The 16,122-nt window shown below is 38.7% G+C and overlaps 1 protein-coding gene across 4 annotated transcripts in view; it reads right to left on the bottom strand.

The window, feature by feature from the left end:
* CTNNA2 (catenin alpha 2) overlaps window positions 1-16,122 on the bottom strand; it is a 466,491-nt gene that overhangs the window by 317,045 nt on the left and 133,324 nt on the right. For all 4 annotated transcript variants that reach the window (XM_032107990.1, XM_032107992.1, XM_032107989.1 and 1 more), the window contains exon 7: window positions 12,501-12,704. In XM_032107990.1, coding sequence (XP_031963881.1) covers window positions 12,501-12,704 — 204 coding nt within the window. The remainder of the gene's footprint in view (window positions 1-12,500; window positions 12,705-16,122) is intronic.

Genomic DNA, 16,122 nt, shown 5'->3' with positions numbered 1-16,122 from the left:
CCCTTCTCTTTTCGGTTGTTGTCTGTATAGATTTTTATGTCATTTCCAAGCTTCCCTTGTGTATGATTTAGTCATGGTAAGAGAAAAGCATTCCAAGAAAATAATCCGGGGCATTTAGAATTCAATATATTTTGAAGGTAGCAATCTTGGGGGTATCCATGAGGAGCTGGTTCCTCACTTACATGCCTGAGTGATATGAATCCAGGATCAAATGAGCAACCATTCCTCATCCTATGCACCTGAAACATCCTAAATTCATAAAGACAAGCAAAAATTCTATAGAAAAATTATATTAGAAAGCAATAGAGTCACTGAGTGGTTTGGGTTGGAAAGGGCCATCTAGTCCAACTCTTGCCATGGGTAGGGACACCTTTCACTAGCCCAGGTTGCTCCAAGCCCTGTCCAACCTGGCATTGGACACGTCCAGAAATGGGGCATACCATTCTTGCCCTATCACCTGCGCAAAATCATTGTAGTTTTGCATTTCTTGTGTACTTTTATACAAGCTCAGAGGCAATGAGTTTCAGTATCTGCTGAACCAAAATCCAATAATAGGCAAAGACTGTCACAATAACTTCCTACCCACAAGACTTTCCAGGGAGGACAGTATTTACCAGATATACTGCAAATCAGAAAAAAATATTAGAAATGGATATAAAACCCTAAGAAGTTTATTTAGCAGCCATTTATCTTCTAAGGCAAAACAGTGTGTACAGAGTTCTAGAAGAAGCTGTCCTTCTCTCTCCTGTCTGTAAGAAAAAAAGAGAAAGACCAGAAAAGCAAAGCTATTTACCTAAAAATCTAAATCACCCTAACGCAGTTAGACTACTGTGGGCTTGGCCATCTGGCTTAGAGGCTCATTAGTAAAGAAATGACCCCGTCACATAAAACACAGTGGGGTCATTCCAAGCTAATGAGCCTTCAAGTTTTATTGTTTTGTACACACAAATGCTTGGATGTAAATCTACTTGGGAAGTCTGGCCTTACACACTCCAAATCAGGTACAACTGTAATTGATTCGCTCACTTCTTTATTTAGTTACAGTGAAAGGACAGAAAATAAAATTGGAAGGAAATGAAAAGTTTCTGTATTTCTGCTTCAAAATGTATTTCAGAATTTAAACCATTATATGAATTTATTTTTTTAAAAAATCTGATTTCATAATTTAAATTAAAATTCACCTTGACAAAAGGTTAATGGTTGAGCATTTGGAAGAATCATGTGACAGCTCTCCCGGCAGAACACACCAGGATGAACCAGACCCCATAATATACAGTGGAGTTTTAAATCCTGCGAGTTAACCTTACTGCCTTTCCTGGGGACACTGAGATACTGAAATCAGGCATTTATATTCCCAACTGAATCCCTTACAAATACGTGCAAGGATGAACAACCTTCCCTGATATCCATGGGATTTGCCTCCACATCCTCATCCTATAAGCAGAAATCAAAAGTACTGCATGAGGCACAAGGATTTGTGCTCACCTACCCAGACAGAAGAGAAAGATGTAATTTTCTGTCAAACTAATGGATTTACAACAGACATCAACAACAAAAAATTCCTCCTCCCACTTCCTTTCTCTTTTTTTTTCTCTTTTCCATTTTTTTTTAAATTTATTTAGGAAATTAAAAATATATATATATGTTTACTCTTATGTACTATTATGGCATGTTAGCCATTACCCTGACCCCTGTTCTAACATATGCAATAAATTATTTAAGTTTGCCTTGCAACGCCTTTAGTCATTAGACCTATTGTTCAGCTTCAAATGATAAAAAATGTGTTTAAAAATAAAATAATGGAATAACAAATGAGTTCAAGTGCTTGAAGTTTGTAACTTTCTAAAAATTCTAATAATCTGATTGCATCCATGTGGACAACAAAAAGAAGTTACAGGAAAAAAGGTCACTCATCCAACAATCCTAAAAATTCCACTGAGCAAAATAATCATAAGCTACTTCATGGAGAAAAGAAATACACAAGCAAATGGTTTGGCCATTTGACATCACAGCAGCTTCTGTTCTGCTCTATCAGAAACAAAACCCCCACCATTCAATAATGTCAGGAAATTCCCTGGGTAAATGGTCCCACAGCTTGGGAAAACTCAGCTTTGGGCTTTTTGTCTCCTTTGCCTCCAAAATGCTATAATAAAATCCAACTAATGTGTTTTTCTCCAGTTTCCTGGGTCTAAGGGGCTCCAGGTAAGGGGTTGATGTCATTCTGTGATTACATCTCTTCCCAGCAAGAGCTCTCACTGGGTTTAGTGCAACAGCTTAAGAGCACCAAAGGTTTCATGACATTAATAGTCTCCGGTTAATTCTACCTTATCTACTTGCTCAGCTTACCCTTAAAACCCAATTAAAATGTAATTCATCTGATCCCAGGATTCAAGGGCATCCCTGGCAATGCATTTGACAGCCTCATAGTAACTCCATTATTACACATCCTATCCCAAGGTACTTTAGAGTATTTCACAAAGAGCTCAGCCACTGAGCTACCGAATTGTATTTTAGGAGTCTCAGTAAACTGAAATGTATAAATTTCATTGCATCTTTAATGCATAATTCCAGTTATGATGCATCTGTCTATGCTGCCACTCTCTTTGTGTTGTTCTTTCTTTTTAAATAAATGCAAGAATTGGACAAGGCAACAGTCAATCTGTCAAAGATATAAAAATCCTATATAATATAGGTATTGTGAAAATGTGAGGTCATTATGTTACCCTAAACTTAAATACAATTTAACTTAACACAATTAAATTTAATTTAATTTAACTTAATTTAACAATTAAACACATCAGGAGGGTGGTTGTAAACTGCCTTCTCTTAGAGGATATATTTCCAAATTTGTCCAAATCGGCACAAATATATAAAGCAGATAAGCTTAAAGCTTCAGTACAGAATCACAGAATAGCTTGGGCTGGGCAGGATATTAATGATCATCAAGTTCTGACCCCTTCATATGGGTAGGGAGACAAATTAATTGACAAATTATAGACAAATTAATTTCACAAAATGCTTCATTTCATTCTGTTGTACTCAAATGCAAGCTAAAATATTGTACCCAGTCACAATATCTGTTAAAGGGAAAGGTTTTGAAAAGGTTTCCCAATACTATGAAAATTGAATCAATACTTCAAATTCAAAAAATAACCCAATTTAAAAGGAAAATTGCTTATTCCTGCAGCTCAACCATCTTAAAAAAAATAAAAAAAAAAATCCTCCTCCTCTTACTAAGCAAGTTTTCAGGGAACTGATTACCACAGAGACCTCTTCTGTCTTCCATTCCTCAAGTGAAAATATAAAAACAAACTCCCTGTGCTCCCAACATCTGGCTAATACATAACTCTGGAAAAAGCAACAAGTTACTGTGTCACAAGACGTGATGCCCTTGCATTTCTGTTGAATTCTCAAGTCATAAGATAATTTCCCAGGTCAAACATCAGGCCCCACCAAACACTGATATATCTGATTTCACATTGTCATACAGTTCACTGCTGTAGCAAGTTGGAAATGATTCTGTATTAGAATGCACACGTTCCCGAGCTCTGCATCATGTACCTACAGCTGAAAAAATTTACAAAAATATGCAAGTAGAATTTATCACCTCATTTCTGACAGTTCAGCCACTCAATATTAATTTGATTAAAATACATCCTTTTTTTCCCAAACAACCTTTGAATCTATTTGTTTCTAAGAACCCATAGTTACTAACAAGGTAACATCTTCTCTTTGTGTACTACTGCATTTTCTTGGATTCCAGCTGCACCATATCAGCATGCAGATCTTTATGGATGCACAAAACATTTCTGATGTGCAAGCATGCCCTCTTCTGGATATCCAGCACAATCATTTCAGCTGAAAATTCCCTACATTACAGTGAATTCCTCTAACACCGACTTGCAGAGCCTTGCTCTCATTTGTAAAAATATTTCTGGTGTAAACAAACAAAAATAATCCAAACCAATGCAGGATTCATAAACTGCAGCTTTACACACAACTGTCATATTTTCTGTAGTTTAGATTGCTAATGGCACTGTAAATACTGCAGTGACATTATTAAAAGGAAAAGAATTTTGACCTTCCCTGAAGTGCATCCTTCACTATCCAAATGCTGATCTAATGATGTGTCACCTTTGCCTCAATTTTCAGTGCAACAGGCAAACCAAAGCCATTCAGTATTTGCCCAGTTATAGTAAAAATTCAGTCCAACTGCTGAGGGATTCAGGTCGTCTTTAAAGAAAATGAATCAAAAAGAGAGAAATGCCATGTCTTTGAAAATACAGACATTTGCACCGCCTTCAACAGTCAAACACCACGATTATACAATTACTGAAGGATTTTTAATGTGCAACAGAAGATGTTCAATAGCCTCCAAGAAGACACAGATTTTTGATGTGGTTTTCCAAAACGTCACTAATTGCAGTAGGCCCATTCTACTTTTATTTTGGTTCATTCCAATAGTTCTATAAATTCATTGGGAATATCTTCCTTGGCATCCAAAAGAATACAACACCCAACAATGTTAATGTGGATTGTGTAAATACTGAAAGATTTGGACACCAAAAGCAGATACACACAGAACTAATAATCATATTGTTATTGGTATAGGATAAAACGCATTATAAACTTCTCTCATATTGATATTGACTTGTAGACATGGAAAAACAACAAATTAATGGCCCATAAATGCGAACTTCAGTAGAAAGAAAAATTAGAGAGGTTGTGAATCACACTGATAGACAGGATTGATAGAGGACTTTCTTTCAGGTGGACAAACAGCTTTAACATCATTTTCAGACAGCGTATGTCTGAAATTGAGAAAATGCTTTCCAGCATATCAAAAGCACCAGTGCAGAAGTCATTACTTCTGTAAGACACTTTAGAGAAAAAAAAAAAGCAACTAAATAATTAATGCAAAATAAAATTAGTTAGATGTAAAAACCGTTGCAAGAAAATGCAATTTTGGGGGGGTGGTATGATTTGAGTTTGTTTGGGGGTTTTTTTGAAAAAACATCACATTTTTATTTTCTCTGAATACACTAAGTTTAAAATGATCAAGTACTCTGACAAAGTACCAACAAGTACAGTCAGACCTTTTGTAGGCATACATACATATTTAACACAATGAGGAATAACAAATACACTTGTCGAGAAAAGCAGGTTTCCTGAGTATTGATGAACTTGGAGTCCACTTAGTAAATCCTTTATTCCCATCTATGTCACGTAAGAAATTAATATAGTATTTTATAGGAAGGCAGTTTGGGTTATTTGTCAAAAACAATATAAAAGTCAGCCAAATTAAATCCCACACCATCTTGTGTCACCAAGTTGCGCCACTTCATTCTGTCATGTATTGGTTTTGTCCCAGTTTTCAGTTTAATGGGCAAACCAAACCCAAACACTGCAATTATATAATTAATGCAGAATTTTTTAATGTGGAAATGGCAAGGCATTCGAACTTTAATGAATTACGACTGATATGACCTCAATTTTAATGTTGGAGTAAGAGAGGCCCAAGCAGACTAAGCCCTACAGGAACGGAGAAAATCAGGTTTGGATTTACTGTCAGTCTAGAAAATTTCCATGCTAATTTGGAGGCAAGTATCTTATTAGAAACATCACTCAACCTAATATGCCAATTCAGCCTTAGACTCCATAAACCTTTGATTTATTTACACTTTAACATGATATACAACACTTTTATAATGACATAGCACGGTCTGCCCTTAAAGACAAAGAGCAAAAAATGTTCTCTGGTTGATACCACCAAGGAAAGTCCAGCACTGTGGTTCAGAAACAGCATTTCCTCCCAGAAATACCGGAATCACAGTCATAGAATCAGTAAGACACTCAGTGATGAACGAGATAAGGAAAGAGACAAACCTTAGGAGGCAGGAACTGTCTCCTTGTCCTTATCAGTGACCTCAGCTGCGGTAACTCCCCTGCCTGGGAGGTACCGGGACATTCACACGTGGCCTGCAGGTGGTCACTCTGCTGATGGGCCATGATGGGCCGTAATGGGCCCAGCTGCACTGATGTGATGGGCAGCTGTATCGACTTAGAAGGTGTCAAATTCTCCCCAATTGTCTCCTGATCCACAACATTACATCATCCATCTGAAATTCCCCACCCCAGGGGAGGTATCGGGGTGTTCCTACCTGAACCTGAGTGAATATAAACCAAACAGAGGGGCTGTTTTGGGGCTTTCCTTCACCATCTGATGCAGCTGGTTTGTGTCTATCATTTTGACCAACAGACATTGAAATTGCAATGACCAAGTCTCATTGTGAAGCCCTTGGGTGGTGAGATATTTTTACTCTTATCCTTTCCTTCTCTTTCTTATGCATTTTGTTAAGTGATTTTTATGCTTTTATATTGTTATATTACTAAAGATAGCAACCAAAATGCCCTCATATCTGTTTTCCTCTGCAACCAAATTATTCTGCAATAAACCCTACATGTATATATTTACAAAAAACACTCATTCAGGGTTGTTTTACTCTAATCCACCCCAACGGATTTATTAACAAGAACCTGGGTTACCCTCACCTTTCAGAGTAGATTGTAACAGGTAGTTGTAAAGAGCAAATTACTTCAGTAAGTTTAAAAATCTACTCATCCCAACAGGAGTGTGTAAACCTGCAATCACCAGAACCTGAAATGAGGACAATTTTTTAGGATAATTGTCATTTCCAAGTCATGAAATCTCATCTTCTCTGGGCTTTTTTGTTTCTGATTGCAAACACTAGTGTGGTTCTCTGGATCTGATAAGAAAAACACAGCAAACTGAATATGGAATTACAAAACCAGGAAATTCAGGAATGAACAAATACATCAAAAATAACCTGTGCAATTGTAAGTGATGCAGCATTTCTGTAAATCTACTGAAAAATAGTGGATGTGTCTTAGGAGGAGGGCCTAACATCATCAAAATAGAAGAGACAGAAGGTTCCTGAAAAGTCTTAAGTCAGACAGTGGGTTGCACGCTTGGACAGTGATTTTATGTACAGTTATGAACAGTCAGGGCACTCAGGAGGGATGCACAAATGCCAAAAACCCTGAACTGGCCAAGAAACAATGCATAAACCATTTGGGAGCATATCCTATTCCTCCAATAGTAACTACTGTGCTTCTACTTGTTTCTTTCAAGTATACAAAGACAAATAGCTCTAAAAGAGCCAGGTAAATAGCAAAATAGCTCATCTCCAGCTTGAAATACAGTGGAAAGCTTTTAAACAAGCTGCTGTCCTCTAAAAATTATTCGGGCAGCCAGGAATTTGACAATGGTACTGATGGAAAAACTGCCCTGCTGAGCCAGTCACGCCTGCATCAGTCGATGCTGCTGCTTCAGCAGTCAATCTCTTGTCACTCACCCCTGATTCCTCATCTTAGGACAGCTCTGGACATTTCTGTCTCATAACTGTAATTTACTGTTCACTGTCACCCAGATTAACCTTACACAAGTCAGCATCAGAGCTGAAATGTACACACCAATTATTGCTTATTTTAAATATGAGTTCAGATGAAGTTGTTAAATGTGACAGCTGGCAGTATCTTGGGAGTTTATAGATTTTTTTTCAGTTGCTGTTGCATTTTTCGTTCTCCAATCAAGCACAATAACCAGCTGTCTGCTAAGGACATTTCATCTTCATGTACTGCAGCACTCTGTTTTTCCTTTGAGCAATTCCAATTTTTTACTGATATATTTGTGAAGAGAAGCTGCCAGCAGGCTTGTGCTTTCTCATTTGTTCTTCTGGTATTTTGTCATTTCAAGAAATTCTTACAGAGAATTTATCTTATGAATATCTTATAGAGAATTCTTCTCTATAAGAAACAGGAATTAGAGCCTATAGCAGCTCAAGAGTGAGCAGGTATCAGGGGTGGGTAGTAACTTTAGAGAATAAGATTTCAAAGAGCAAACATTAAGTAACATTACCCCCATGGTAAAGTAGGGTCTTCCTAGAGCACATTGCACAGGATTGCATCCAGATTGTTCTGGAATATTTCTGGCAAGGGAGACTCCATAACCTCTCTGGGAAATCTATTCCAGTGCTCAGATGTGATCCTCAAATCTAAACATTAAATCATCAGTAGTAATACAAGGACTCCATAAAGGACTGATCATTCCACTCAGACACACAAATATTAGCTGTCCCAAAAAACAATTATAATTAAAAAAAAAAGCTCCTCTGGAGTGCTGGCAGGGACTGGGAGCAGGAACACTGGATGAGAGGGAAAGGAAGGCAGGAGAATGCAAGTTGGCTTAATAATGAGCCCAAAGACTTTAGAACAGAAAATCATATTTGAACCAGCTGAGAAATGCCTTTTCAAATGCAGATTTGAATTAATGCCAAGCCAGTACTGGAGTGATTACAGAGGTCTTTAACACTCATGGCTTACTCACTTGTCAACTGCTTTCCAAATTTATCATTGATACACCCCAGCAACACAACGTAAAGTCTCTGGCACTGAATCTGATGATGTCAGAGGGAATTCAAAGCATTCTTTTTTTAAGCATATTTTTTCTGAAGACATAATTTCCTCCCTTTCTTATGTTAATCAGACATCAACACAGCAGCACCCGAGTCTTGCTAGAAAGGGTGCCCAGCACTGGGTTGAGTTTGGCAGCACGCTTCTGATCCAGGAGTTAAGAGCTGGAACTCCCAGGTTCCTGGTATTTTTGCTCCCTGACAGCCTGCAACACAAATCATGAAGGATCCAGGAGAGAAAACCAGCAGGAAACTAGACCCCAATCAGAGCTAACCATCCATTAAATCAGGTTTTCATTTAGATGAACAGAAAACAATTGCATTAAGAGCTTCTGTGGAGCTGTATTTAGGTCTTCTCTGTAGGACAGAGGTCTAGGAATATAATTTTATTTTGAAATAGATGATGGGATTTATCACATATACATAAGAAGCTGAGAAATACCCTATCAATTTTCTATGAGAAACAGAGAAACTGGGGGAAAAAAAGTCATATGACACAGCAGACTGAGAACTTTCTTGCCTTTGCTTCCCAAAAGTAACAGATTTTAAAGTTCACATGAGTTCACGAGAGAAATAATAGATACCATGCTGGGAAAAGATTTTGTCAAAGTTATGATAAGACAAATGAAGCAAATATATATTTCTGGATATACAAAGAATAATGAAACAGTTTACATCTCATCTCCATAGAAGTTCTTGCAGAGAATGCCCAGGGATCTCTCTTGCAGAGGGCCTATGTACTGTGAGACTCCAGTCAATGCAATAACTACGCAAATATGTATTTATTCATAGAACTAGTAAAGAGCCTAGGGACTAATTAAAAATGTTATTTGACAGGTAGGAAATGGAGCAAATCAACATTTATCTGAGAAGAAGAAAGGAGAAATGAAAACACATCTCTTCTTTTTGTTATCTGTAATAGCAAATAATACAACTGCAGAAGCAGCAACATTTTTACTAACCTAAGTTGAAATCTGCCCTATCCTTCTTTCTACCTTTTTTTTTTTCAGATTTTTCTTTGGATGCCAACATTTTGAAAGTATCTGCTTTTTCTTAAACTCATAGCCTTTTGCTTCAGCTCTTGAAGTTTTGTAAGAAACACCCTTCTGAACCCAAATAATAGAAGTAGATGAATGAAAAGGAACTATTTTACGTTGGAGAAGGACTGAACTATTACTGACTGAACAGCACATTGCCAACACCCTGCCCTTCATTGTCTCTATCCTTTAAGCATAACCACTAAATATTTACTTTGCTGTATGCTCATTTGATCAACACTCATCATCCAAAAATTCATAATTTTTCAGGTACCATCAAACAGAATAAACCCCAAGACATGAATGTCTGATTAATTTCACAATCTCTAAAGCAAGAGCAGGACTGCAGTGGTTTAAAGCCACACAGACAGATGTTAAAGGTGTCTATCTTTGCAAATCAGCTTTGATCAGACTTAGAACTGTGTCATATTTGGTGTGTGCCATTTCAGTGTTACTCTTTTGAAACTCATGAAAGCTTTAAAAAACTTTCCAAGTGAGATCTTTTGTTATACTGAACATGCTCAGAATTATTGAGAACCCAAGAAAATCAATCCCCAGGTTTCAAGGAAGTAGGTTTAGTAGCAAAGCCAATTGTACGAGGGCAGACCAGTGGATGAAACTCAATCCTTAGATAACAGGAGCTGCCTACAAACTCGAGATCTGATCTTCTGTCCTGGCTGTGGAGATTTAGTTAATATATCAGAGCAGACTAGAGGTATTTATCTTACCCCTGCCCATATTAGATTATAACAGTTGTCATCTCAATGGCTCTTCAGCTTTCCTTGGCCATATTGATCTGATCTCCAGTATTGATCTGGTCTCTGACAATTATAACTGGAGCTAAAGCAACTGAGGCTCAAATGATTCAATGAAGGAAGGAGTCTGGCAATTTGTCCTTTCCTAGAGCTTACATGACATGGAAGTGGGGCTGGCAGCTACAAGATGACCCATGGAGGATTCAAATGCCTCAGAGGGGCAGACTGAGGAGTCTCTGCTCAAACAAGCCCTGGAATTTTTTAACCTGGTAGTTTAAAATGGCATCTACCCTTAAAGAACTGAATTGAGAGAGTCCCTAGTTTACCTGTCCCTATGTACAAAAACCTAAATTTAGGCATATTAATATGTCATCTTAATCCCATCCCTTGTAACTGCTAACATCAGTTTGGAAATCATTGTTCTCAAATTCTACCACACCAGATGTGGTAAAATCAGAAGTACAGCATTTCATGTAATTAAGTATATATTCAGGTTTTATAATGTTTACTCAGTAGGTGTAAAAATATCTTACTTAAATTGGCTTCATTTCAATATAAAGCAGAAAAATAAAAAAATTACAGGGGTTGTGCAGCTCAGACTAAGAAGAGAAGAAAAAGAGACTATTTCAAAAATCATACTGTGGAAACCATAAAAGCAGCTGCTCACACCATTATGTGTTTAAGTAAAAATGATGACACGACATTAGCAACCTTCAGTGTGGTCATAAATGCCTGCAGGAATTTAAAACTCTCCTCCTTCTGTAAATGCAGCCAGAAATAAAATAAGAATGTTCCTGGTCCAAGGGCAAATTGCATCATTACCAGAACTCGATGTACTGAAAAAGAGGCACCACAATAAAATAAGAAGCCACCATTCATCAGTTCTCAAAGTTTCTTTGAAAGACCTTTAAGAACTGCACCAGTAATGCTTCTACAAAGCAAAATCTTGTAGGAAGAAACCCAGCAAGTTCTTTTCCACCACAGCCTCATTATCTGGTATTTAATGTTCTCTTTATAATTTCTAACCCATAACACAGCAGCACAAACTTCACCTTCATTCAAGCTTTCACAAGCACTTGTCAACCATCACTTCAGGAAAAACTTAGAAGCAAACAATGCTTTTCAATTCTGCACCATCAAACAGCTATTCCTTGAGGTAACTCTTATTATATGAAACAGTATCTTTGAAAAGCAACATTTAGGTCGGAAGTGTAAAATGCAATGACTAAAGGACTGAAGTTTGCACTACTGATACTGAATTGCACCACTCTAACAAATGTAACATTACCAATGAAAATAACAATGGTAAAGGTCTATCCTCGAACAGTCTCCTCAGTGCTATTTTGATGATTCCAGCAAAATGAGATCAAAATGTGTCATCTGATACTCTAGGAGCAACCAAAGACAAGAAACAGCAAAGTACAGGATGCTCAGTTTGATACCTCTTGGCAAACATTTTCATTTTAAAACAGGTTGTTGATGTCGCTTTGGACTTTTTCCCACATCCCCCAAAAGACACAGCAATAGAATATCTGAGTTTTAATACACACTGTTGGGTGGAGAGAATTTTCTGGGACAAGCTGTGCAGAACAAGGTTATGCACTGCCAGTTCACACCACATTGAACAATTCACCACCTTTGGAAACCCTACCCAGAGAGCTGTTGTTGTAATTGTGTGAACAGCACTAGTATTGACCGCAATACTTTCATGGCAGCTGAGTGTTTCATAGCTCCACCAGCAAGCGAAACCTTCAGTGGTTTAACATACACACCAAAGAGTCAATCTCTTATGAATATCTATAGCTAACATCCTAAAAATCAAACACGATTACCATCCCACAGGGACAAGCATGTTGAAAATTAACCGTATTCACCTTCAGTAATTCTTGGGCCATTTCACATTTACATTACTCACCATTGTTTTCATGAAAAAAAAAAATTCTACCTCCAAAGGAATACTTGCTGCTATTTACTACACGAGAAGAAACGTTTCTGCAAAATTCACGGGGAGCACGGAGTTCCTTGGCTGGTACACCACCAGCCCTGTGAGCTTCTGATTGTACCAAACTCCTGTCAAACATTTGCAACGCATTAAAAAGTTCAACAACTCAAACAGCACCACCTCTACACTCGGTACAAAGCCGCGTTACCACTTTTGCGAGATACAAAAGCGGGAGGCCGAGGCGCCCCGCGAGCGAGCAGTGGGTGTGACTTACGTTGTTCATGTACTCGGAGAGCAGGTCCTGCAGGGCCTGGCGCACGGCGTTGCACTCGGCCACGATGCGCTCGCGCCGGTCGTCGCGCGTGCACGAGGAGTCGGCCATGAGCGCCGCCCCGCTGATGATGCTCTCCAGCCGCTCCTCCAGGGACGGCCGGAACCGCGCCTCGCTGAACGTCATCGGGTCTAGGATGATCTTGTTCTGGAAGGAAAAGGAAAACGGGAACGCGATGAGTGTTTGTGGGTCTTTGGCATTTTCAGTGCCTTTGGAGAGGTTTTTTTTTAGTTTTTCCTAGAAATAATTTATCGTAGAATTCCAGGTTGGAAGGGACCTCAAGGATTATCTAAACTTTCTTGGAACAATTATCTACCAAATTCCGGAAAATGTAAGTATTAGAGAAATATCTGGTAACTCTAAAATCACAGTAGATAAATGATATGAAAAACAATTACACATATATATAAAAAGTTCACAGCCTTGTTACCCAGAGAAGCTGTGGCTGCCTCATCCCTGGAAGTGTCCAAGGCCAGCTTGGACGGGGCTTGGAGCAACCTGGTCCAGTGCAAGGTATCCCTGCCCACGCCAGGGGCTTGGAACAAGATGATCTTTAAGGTCCCTTCCAACCCAAACCAATCCATGATGCTAAACCAGTATTATTCTTCCACAAATATTCTGGAAATTTCTTGGTTCTTCAGGACATTCATATGCAAGGTGTAAGTTTTTTATTCCTGAAGATAGAGTGGGATATTCTCTGTTAATAATTTCATTTTGATTATTTTTATAAGCAGCCTACCCTGCTGAAATGTAACTATATTACCCCAATATTTCATGAATTTAAAAAATTGAGGAAGTTAAGACTGCAAGAAAATCATTACTAGATAATGACACTTGCACAAAAATATGAAATCTCTCATTTCCATTCTGTAGAGCATCTTTTAACAGCTTTTTTTGGTTTTTGGTCAGGAAAAAAGTGCTGGATTAGTTAACTAAAAAGGGAGCACTACATGAAGACAGTCTGAAAACATCTTTAATTTGTCAAATAGTCCACTGGTTAGCAAAATATCTTTATTTCACTAGAAAAAGAATTGATTTTCAAAGACTCTTTTATAATAAAGAAAGACTAATTCCTAAATTATGATCACTGCTAAAGACTTGTGTACTCTATGTATCAAACTTATTACCAAATATCAAATTGGTCTAAACCACACTGATTCTACTCTTCTCACCATAAAACCTTACGTAAAGTTATGAGTTTTGAGTCACTGCTGGATTATATTTTGATCTGCTTTTCTCCTTTTGCAATTCAAGGTAAGAAATACAAAGGCAATAGTTACCTGCTCCCACTCTCGGGCACATTTACAACACCGTGTAATTCAGGAACCTTTTGTTCAAATCTTACAAAGAAGTTCCCTAATTTCCTATGGACTAAAAATGCTCTGGAAGCTGTGCACTTGTTATTCAAGCTTTAAAAGAAAATAAATCATGAAATAGGAATGAAAAACATAAAAGCATTCTGATTTCTAATAATCACACCTATTTTAAAGCACATAAGATTTGTCAATGAACCCTTTTAATTTTCACAATGTTCTGATAATTTTATGATTAGTCTATTTCTTTTAATATCCAAGAGTAATCAGCAAGGGCAAGCCAAATGATACCAGTAATTTGAAAAAAAACCCAACAAAACCAACACAGTGTATTAAAATGTACATTAGAATTTAGGAACAGGACACACAACGAACATGTGCCTTTAGCATTGAAAACTGTACCTGTTTATTATTAATCAGAAAATGTTCAAATGGATTTATTCGAGGCTAAAAACTGATTCCATGTATTTTCTTTATTTCAGTAGGGCAAGGCTCTTAGAAAAGATCTTATTTCTCATTAAAACTTCTAGTTCACAACCAGACCCCGTAAGTCTCATCACTAATGGAGAAAGGATCAAACCCTGAGAAATCTGTAACTCCACTGAATCCTCAGCAGTTAAATAGCAATAAATACAAGGAATTTATGAAAATCCCTTATTTAATAAAAGGACAAATAAAAGAACTTTAACCAGATAATGTATTGTTCCAGGTCCAGGAACTGCTGACTTGGCAGAAAAAACTGCTGCATTAGCCAGAATGTGAAATAATGTCTCACATGTATCTTCTGGGGTCTGTGTTTCATAGCAGTAAGCAGAGCAGTTTAACAAGCACCTAAATTAGAAATGACTTCTCTAAGAGTTAGGCATGTGCGTATTTATGTAATGGGGGTTTTGAGCCAAAGGGTAATGCTTGGGATTTTCAGAAATCAACTGTATAAACTCTTTTTCACAACCTCGTATTTCACTTGACAGTAGTAAGACTGCAATTGCACCAAATGAATTATACAGGAAACTTATGGAATTAGCAAGAAGAAAAAAAATTGAAAAAAATAGCTGCCATGTTTCAGATTCCTAACCAATCCTTCCAGAAATGCCTCCCTCTTCCTCCTCTTCCTCGCAGCCATAGCTGTAAGGTTCTTTACCCACACAGCAAATTTCAAACAGATCTTACACCTCTCAGCAAGTCATGAATCACATTTTTCTTCCTGGATGGTCTGGAAGACCCTGCACAAAAGTCTTCTGTGAGACCCAAGGACCTACCTGGAATATGGAAATATGCATGTGCATTTACTTATGTATTTGCACACGTAAATACAGGGTCCTGCACCCAGGGAGGAATATCCCCAGACACCTACTCAGGCTGGGGGTGACCTGCTGGAGAGCAGCTCTGGGGAGAAGGACCTGGATGTGCTGGTGGACAACTGTCCATGTCCAGCAGTGTGTCCTTGTGCCAAGAAGGCCAGTGGATTACTAGAGCATTGCCAGCAGGTCAGGGAGGTGATCCTACCCTTCTACTTAGCCCTAGTGAGGCACATCTGGGGTCCTGTGTCCAGCTCTGAGTTCCTCAGGACAGGAGAGAGACAGCTCCTGGAGCAGGGCCAGCGGAGGCTGCAGAGATGAGGAAGGGCCTGGAGCATCTCCGTGCCCAGGAAAAGCTGAGGGAGCCGGGGCTGCTCAGCCTGGAGAGGAGCCCCAGCTGAGAGGGGCCCTCAGCCCTGGGTGTCCCTGGCTGCAGGGAGGGCTCAGGGCAGGGCCCAGGCTCTGCTCCGGGGCCCAGCAGTGGCACCAGAGCCACGGGCAGGGACTGATCCCAGGAAGTTCCACCTGGACATGAGGAAGAACTGTGAACAGTGGAACAGATCACTCAGAGGTGTGGAGTGACCCTCACTGGGGATATTCCAGAGCCATCTGGACACAATCCTATGCCCTGTGCTCTGGGATGGCCCGGCTGGAGCAGGGAGGTTGGACCAGATGATCCCCTATGGTCCCTTCCAGCCTGACCCATCCTGGGATTCTGTGCATACTGCCATCCTTTTCAAGTCCTGAAGGTGAGCAATCTACAGATCAAGTATCTCTGGTATTTCTGGTCACTGAAACCCAACTGATTGTCTTCATAGGCAGATGTGTCATATTCCATTAATAAATTCAGGAATTTCTTTACAGACTACATACAAATACCAGTTAGATTTTCAATACTAAATTGTGTAGCACAGAGGGTGTATAATCAACCCAAGCCAGCCTTCCTCACTTTAA

This window comes from Corvus moneduloides, chromosome 5, assembly GCF_009650955.1.
Source record: "Corvus moneduloides isolate bCorMon1 chromosome 5, bCorMon1.pri, whole genome shotgun sequence".
In the NCBI taxonomy this organism is placed as follows: Eukaryota; Metazoa; Chordata; class Aves; order Passeriformes; family Corvidae; genus Corvus; species Corvus moneduloides.
This window is presented reverse-complemented; position numbering and strand designations above follow the sequence as displayed.